General features: G+C 42.1%; 1 protein-coding gene across 1 annotated transcript; it reads left to right on the top strand.

Annotated features, from left to right (window-relative positions):
* Positions 1–29: 29 nt before the first annotated feature.
* Positions 30–7,705, top strand: mapkapk3 (MAPK activated protein kinase 3). The gene is made up of 10 exons (XM_037252873.1): positions 30–607; positions 3,067–3,206; positions 4,153–4,217; positions 4,721–4,800; positions 4,880–5,006; positions 5,123–5,198; positions 5,275–5,399; positions 5,605–5,690; positions 5,768–5,848; positions 6,703–7,705. Exons 1-10 carry the CDS (start codon positions 314–316, stop codon positions 6,856–6,858), a joined length of 1,230 nt encoding a protein of 409 aa, XP_037108768.1. The 5' UTR covers positions 30–313; the 3' UTR covers positions 6,859–7,705.
* The last annotated feature ends 514 nt before the right edge of the window (positions 7,706–8,219 follow it).

The raw sequence follows: 8,219 nt of genomic DNA, 5'->3' as shown, positions 1-8,219 counted from the left end.
GAAGGACGTTGGGTGGGTAGGTGGGGCTTATGGCTGCTTCCAGTTCCACACTGACTGACACTTGCCCATCTGAGTCCGTGTCAAGCTTCTCGAGCTGGACTCACTGGCTTGATGTCAGCACACCTGCTGGAATGTTTGGATCCCCCTTTGGGAAAAAAGTTTGAAGAGGATTTGCTATTTTAGATTTTTATTTTTAAGGTATTTACGAAGAATGAGTAGATAACCAAGTTTTGGAGCGGTGTCCAAGACAACCGGGCGCGTCGACTTGACGCATTTACCGGACAGCAGTCACGTGAATTACTCCTGCCTGAACATGCTGCAAGATGGCAACGGGAAGAACCCGCAGGGAGCGCCGAACGCCGAAGCCGAGCACGACTCGCCGTCCGGTGACGCCGAACTGGTGCCGCCGCCTCCACCAGCAGCCGCTGCCGCCGCATCGGGCCCCGAGGACACGCTCTTCCCTTTGCCCGGAAACACCAAACTGGACATCAAAAGACACGCAGTGACAAACGATTATAAAGTCTCCAGCCAGGTTCTGGGTTTGGGAATTAATGGGAAAGTTCTGGGGTGCTTCAACAAGAAGACCGGACAGAAATGCGCTCTTAAGGTAACGCTCACCTGCGCGTGGTACAACAGCTGTGTCAGCAGATTCTCATTTTTAAAACATTACGCAACAGTAATTCTGGTTGTATATCATAATATATATTTTTTTCTTTTGCTTTGTTTTGTGGGCATGTGAACAATTCACAACCGCTCATCACATTTTTTTTAGGGGTGGGGCAACCCTGAAAACTCACCTACTTGCTGGTTTTGCGCCCAGGCCAAACCAAGACACGTATTTGAGTTAAATGTTAGCAAGGATGAGTTCCATTTAGACAAAACTAGTGCTTTGTCAACATTTTGTGGCATCCACAAGCAATGACAAACTTATAGTTTGTTTTGTATTTCCCCCCCCCCCCCCCCCCCCCCAATTTGTAATAGAATTCACACAAAAAAGACTGAATTGGTAAATATTCAGCAATGATAAGCTCTAGCAAGTTCCATTTATCTTGCCAGGTAATTCTTACCAGTCACCTGTGTTACCTGCTAATCACCTGTTAAAAGCTAGCTAGCTACCCTGGCCATGGATGTATATAATAACCTGGACTGCCAGTCGGCTCTTGTAACTGAAGCCAGACCAATCACTATCATCTCAGTATTTTGAATCGTAAATTCAAATCAGTCAAATTCAATCGTAAAGTTAGATTTACATTTCACCTCCCGTTTTTTAAATTTCTTGATAAACTTTGCTTTCATTTCATTGTTCACACTTTTGACAAAATAACGCAAACGGATCTGAGTAACACTATAGTTTCACGATTCTTGATGTAGCTCATATCTTTTTCAGTTGTCCATGTTTTAATGAAGTGTCTGTGCGTAAATACTCCTATGTTTATATCCTTAATTAGATTCTACTGATGCTGCAGAGGAAATTGTGTTCAAGCGCTCAAAGACATGTGAAGGGGTGGGGGAAATGCACATTATCAAACCTCATATCATTTCCATACTCCGAATCAGCTATCATATGACACTTTTAGACTGACACTTTTATTCTTGGTGCACAACTCGAGCTTTGCATGTCGGAATTTAGATTGAGAATTGTACAGTAATCCGTAGAGATTCAAGTCGCCAGAGTAGACCGAGCAAAAGCATAGGATGCCGAAATTAGAAACAAAACAGATGGCCAAAGCGAATGTTCCTCTAAGAGAAACACATTGTGACACACACACATTGGTCGTTAATTCTTACTGCTATCTCCAAACTCAGGTCAAAGGTGAGAAGAGCAAACCATTGTCTAATCACTTGCATACTTGTCCTGCCTGTAAAATGAGTGAATCTCTGTTGATTGTGATTCAGTTGCCCAGCAGACCATCTACTTTTTTTAATCACCCAATTATCACTTCAGCCAATTTGGGTAAAAAATAGGGGAGATAAAAAGCTAAAAGTCATGATAGGGACTTTATAATGTGGATGGAGGTGAGTGGCATTCACCAGCTTGTGAGCTTTTTAATTAACTTATTCTTCCGGGGGCTAAACATAATGGATGTGTTTAATTTTAATCCACTTTGTAGAGGAGCTGGATGGATGCCATTCGTTCAATTTAATTCACTTACAGTCATCAGGATTATATGTACCTGGATTTGTCTGACTGCAAGGAGTCGGGCCTGTTGAGCTCCACATTTTTTTTATATACTATATAGTATGTATATTGGTGAGTGGTCCAGAGCCTCTATATGAACCGCGGCTTCCAGGGAGACGAGAAGGGTTCAGAAGAAGTGTGAGGAGGCTGTTAATTGGTTTTGATCCGAATTACGGGGAAGTCCGTGTATTCAGTCATCATCATGTCTCTTTCGCTCTCTTTCCGGTCATTTTTAATCTAGTCTCTTTTATTAGTACAGTGCAGTGCAGGAAATGAGGATAGTAAAACAATAAATGATCACACAACAGGAAAATTGCTCATTAAAGTCATGTCTGGTGGATGGAACTGTGGGAAGGGAGTCACACACATTTGCAGACAAGCCACCGGAAACTCTGTAGTTCTTTCGAATTGCTGTTGAGTGACCTGACACTTCCAGGCATCACTTCCTCTTCCACACTCGTAGTGAGGAGCGGTTATTTAGATTCTCTGTGGAGTTCCCCTCAAATGTCCCCCATAACGTCTACATTTCTTGAATCAACAAAAAGCACTTTACTTAATGATCAGTGTTTGTGTGCGTGTGGGTGTGTTTTGCACTCCTAGCCTAATGCCCTCTAGTGGCCGAAAGAAACCTCTACAAGTTTGTGTGTCTCTCTCACATGTCCCATGAGTCAGTCTTTCCCAGTCTGTGACCAGATCGGCCTTCTTGTCAATGTGAACATCAGGTCACCCCCTTACTGTCATATCCCAAAATAGTCACTGACTGCACATGTAGCCACCTGCTGTCTTAGTGTGTTAGTGTACGTTATAATTAGGTTCTTACCAGCGCACCAAATTGAACTCATACTTGCATTACATTTTGAATTGCTCTTTCCTTCTATGTCTTCCAGATCCTCTATGACAACCCCAAAGCAAGGCGGGAGGTGGAGCTTCATTGGAGGGTGTCCGGAGGGCCGCATATTGTCCGAATCCTAAACCTGTATGAGAACATGTATCATGGAAAGAAGTGCCTGCTCATCATCATGGAATGGTACGAGCTTGCGGTCGAGTATCAGTTGAAGTCTAAACGTTTGAAATCCCATTACTAATTTTATTTGCATTGTTAGAATTATTTGCTATCTAGGAGGTCCATGTACAAAAATAAACGCAATATGAAGAATTAGAAACCACGTAAACATGATTTAAAATGACATTTTTAAAATTGTCATGTGAGGGAAATCCATTTTGTATTGGTGACTACCCATAAAGTGGCGATATTTTGACCAAATGATATGTTATATCATATTATTGATCAGCCTCGGGGGAGGCGTGCTTGTTCTTGCTGTCATTTATTATTTTTTGCATTGAACTTTTAAGTGGCTGGGGAAAAAAGACACATAGTGGTGTGCGGTTTCCTCCAAAAAACTGCTGCTGTCAGCAGTTTTACTTGAGAATGCTCCGATATTTAAGACGCTCTTTGAAAATATGTCCCCGCGATTGAAAAGTGTGTCAGGAGAAAATGTGCGGTTGACGTCTTTGCTTACAAACAAATGTGAACTGAAACAGATCTCATCACATTATTTGATACGGGGGCAGGATTTTATTTATTGACTTGTGCTGGCACAACAACAATGTTTATCTCCTACTGTTTGTAGTAACCATGCACATGTCAGCGAGCTCACGTGGCTGTAAGCTGCTTCCTGTGACAGTGGAGGTCAGCGGAAGGCGACATTTAGTTCTGTCAGTCGAGCACAAAAAGCGCATTTATTCCTCTCTCGTTTTTTCCCTGTGTTGACTAACTACAGATTGAGTACACAACACAAAGAAAATCTTAAATGCGAAGGGAGTGGTGTTTTTTACTCATTCGTTTTTGTCCAATGATGCATCACCCTCCGCAGAAGCGATGATGACGATAAAGAAAATATTATTGTCAAACTCTTATTATACACTATATCAAAATTGCGAGGGTGTGTGTTTCCATTTGTGTGCTCATGCAGTATGGAGGGTGGAGAGCTGTTCAGCCGCATCCAAGCTCGAGGAGATCAGGCTTTCACAGAGAAAGGTGAGAACTTTTTTGAATCATTGCAGAATGCCATAAAATGTCTCCTCAAAAGCGGTTTCCTCCATTTTGAACAAATAAACAACTTCCTAAATTGACACCTTTTTAAATTGGGTTTTTAAATAGCACTAGCTGCAGCTTGAGTGATTGTAGAGAATATACGCTGTGGCTCGAATATACTTGATTGGTGGCTTAGCTCGCCACTGTGAGGTCTCAAACCGGATGTTCTTAGAGGGAAGTGGCCGCTGAGCTTAGAGTGCCACAGAGAATCATCAGCAGCAGGTTGCAACACAGATTCAGCCAGACTGCACGAGTCATAGAAAAATGTATCCTTTCATTCACGGCTCAAACGGCTGGTGTGAAAATGTTGCCATTCAGTGCAAACAGAACAGCTTCTTTTGAAAATTTCCAACAGTTGGACATTCAAAAGTTAAGAGACGGTCAAATCAAATTCTTTGATTGAGTTCCTGGTTTGAGACTGTGTCTTTTAACCTCCTTCATCCCAGAGGCATCTGGGATCATGAGAGACATCGGCACGGCCATTGAGTTCCTGCACAGCATTAACATTGCGCACAGAGATATCAAGGTTTGATCCACAATCAGCTTCGGGTTACCAAAAAAACAAACGTAATTAACTTCATTTGACTGGATGTCCCCTTCAATAGCCCGAGAATCTACTGTACACATCAAAGAACAAGAATGGAGTTCTCAAATTAACGGATTTTGGTTTTGCAAAGGAGACCACGCAACACAACCCTCTCCAGACGCCCTGCTACACGCCGTACTACGTGGGTTAGTTCGCTTCCCGTCCTACAAAATGGTTTGACTTTTAAGTTCATGTCACACTTAAATTGCATTTGTTTTTGTCCTCCCATTTCTTTGGTCTGGTTTATGTGGTCGCGGATAAGCACCTGAGGTTTTAGGTCCGGAGAAATATGACAAGTCATGTGACATGTGGTCACTGGGCGTTATCATGTACATCCTGTGAGTAGCTCATTTTGTCACTGACGTAATGCAGAAGAAAAAGTGTGGTATAATCCGCTCTCTTGTTCTTCCCCAGGTTGTGCGGCTTCCCTCCGTTTTATTCCAACACGGGTCAAGCCATTTCTCCAGGGATGAAGAAGCGAATCAGGATGGGTCAATATGAATTTCCCAACCCGGAGTGGGCTGATGTGTCACAGGAAGGTGAGTTAATTAAGTACTCATAAATCTTCTGCTGGATTTAAGCGGGTAAGAGAAGATACACGGTTGTTTAATATCACACTTGATGATCTCAACTATTAAATAAAAGTGGAATTTTCCGCATTATGACCTTTAAAAAAAATATCCGATGTGTGTTTGGGCCACTTGCGATCACTGAAGTGAACGTTTGTCGCTTTGACTCTCGCAGGCAAACATTTGATTCACCAGTTGCTGAAGACGGACCCCAACGAGAGAATGAGCATCGGTCAGTTTATGAAACACCCCTGGATTAGTGTAAGTTTTTGACTCAGGAGTCCACTTCCTGTCAATGTTGGTCTCCACATCTGCATCCATGTGTTTATGCTCCGCAGCAATCCACGGTGGTTCCCTCCACGCCGCTCCACACCACCCGAGTATTGACAGAAGACAGAGAGATGTGGGAAGACGTGAAGGTTTGATACTTAACAACACTGACCTCTTCTGGCCGTTGTGCGGCATTACAAGAGAAATCAACTTTTTTTGATAAGACTTTCAGATGCAATTGTGTTTCCAAAATCCGCAGCGTTCCTAAATCAAATTGTCAAAACAAAATATACTTAAACATTAGCTTGTTTATGCTGACGACAATAAAAATACTGTTTAAAAAACACTAAACTAGATCTTTCTGGCCTGCTAGCTCACCAATATATGAATATACATATTATTTATATAATATATATCATTAATGTAATGTATACCTTAGGAAGACTAAAAGTCTCCGCCAAGGTCCTGTGATAGGGTTCAATAAAATAATGGTCGACCTCATGTCATTCCGCTTGCGTTCACTAGAGGGAGCAATGACTAAAGGCCCGAACTAAACAAGTTTATCACAAACACACACACGCTTGTTGCTGTAGCTTTAGTTCTCCTGAACCATATGAGGAAATTGTCTATTCAGAACGTTCAATGGATGCAATCGTGCGTGACTGAGTCATGAATACATGGCAGCAATCTTCCCAACAGCTGAAATCTGATGTAACAAGACCACCAAACACAATTGCCTTCAACGATAGACACACAATAGCGTACTGTTCTGCAATAGTGCTGTGTAAGTTGTGCAAGCATTTCCCTTCTCAACCACTTCTCAAAAAATACTGTTACTTCAGCTGACCAGTTTGCAACATATCAAAATCAATTAATTGAATTTGGAATGTTGTTTTGGCACCATTTTGCGGATTCTTTCACTTCCTGATACAAAACAAGTTTTTCTTCTCATTTTGTTGATGTGAATGCACTGAGTCAACAGAATCGATCTGCTGTGTCACAGGAGGAAATGACCAGCGCTTTGGCGACCATGCGCGTCGACTACGACCAGGTGAAGATCAAGGACCTGGATACGTCCAGCAACCCCCTCCTCGCCAAGAGACGCAAGAAAGCTGCTGCAGGGGCGAAGGGTGGCGCCACTGTCTGCCAAAGTCAATGAGGGATGGCAGCTCAGTCTCACAATGAAGGCCAAAGACTTCCTTGTCACTCTTTGTAATTGAGCCGTGAAGAGATTTGCGTAGAGACAACAAAATTATTAACACGGCAGGAAATAAATAAGCCCGACTGTAACGTTTCCTGCCAATGTGTTTGTTAAAGTATTTAATGACATTTTAGATCCTGTCTCTCTGTCACTGTGCAAGTACTGTAATGTTTTCTAGTTGAGGTCTCATTTTTGACCACGCACTAATAATCGGTGAGCATGGCTCCCATACAGGGGAACCTCTAAAGTTGAGCAATCTGGGGTGCTCACATTTCCTGGAAAGGTTTTTTAAAAAAAATCATCAGTGTTTGACTTCACAATTCTTATGCTCTTCTTTTTTTTTTTAATTTGTGTGTTATAGGTGAATAGTGTCATTTCTACCAGAAATGAAATTGCACCTATCATTTCCTCCGCTTCTTATCCTTGTTAGAGAGGTAGGCTGCACCCTGGACTGCTCACTGATTTACTTTATTTTAGTATTCAGGTAAACATCTCAAAATGTTAATCTAAACATTGCCTGTACAGTTATTAGAGACTTTATGTTGGTGAGAATTTGATTACGAAATTAAAATGAATTCACCATGCTTAATTTTCTTGCAGCATCACATAACGAATTGTGTTTGACCTTTGACTGTTATGCATTATCAAACCTACTGCAGACAAAATGTGAAACTTGAGCACTCTTGTGCTGTGTTGTTTGCATTCAGATGCTTTTGTCACAGAGTTTAGAGCGAAGTCTAACCCGTGTGTCCTTTTCCTGAACTCTGACTATTTTTCAGAAAAACAATAAAATGGTCAAACGTGAGCTTTGGGAGGCTTGTGTGTTTCCTGTCAATATGACGCCAGCACGCTTTACAAAAGTCAGGTGTGGTTTGGTTGTGCGACATGGCTGAGTTGTGACACTGTTGAGAAACAGTTTTTGTGTGTGTGTTAATGAGTGTCAGGGCTTCAGGTAAATAAAGGGTCAGGTCATATATCAAGATGGCAGCAGGAGCGTGTAGCTTACAAAGCACTACGTACTAACCTGTGCATCTTGTTTTAGTTGCTATGCAGTTGCTATGGTGTTTTTGACCTGGTTTACTCTCCTGACTTGCAGGCACCAAAGCTTCAAGTCCCATTCAGTGTGAATCAAGATGTCTCTATCTATCCTTAATAGGAGTTGTGTTGCTAATGGTCTCCCCCTCCCTTGCCTTGATGCATCCTTGAGAGGTTAATGTCCTAAAAGTGTGATTAACGTGGAGTTGCATTGTCATGATTGTATGCCGCTAATTGTAGAGGCAGAATTTACAAAGCGGCTTTCTTGCTCTAGATTATGCAGC

Source organism: Syngnathus acus, chromosome 5 (assembly GCF_901709675.1).
Source record: "Syngnathus acus chromosome 5, fSynAcu1.2, whole genome shotgun sequence".
Classification (NCBI taxonomy): Eukaryota; Metazoa; Chordata; class Actinopteri; order Syngnathiformes; family Syngnathidae; genus Syngnathus; species Syngnathus acus.
The sequence above is the reverse complement of the archived record's forward strand: the minus strand, read 5'-3'. Positions and strand labels throughout refer to the sequence as shown.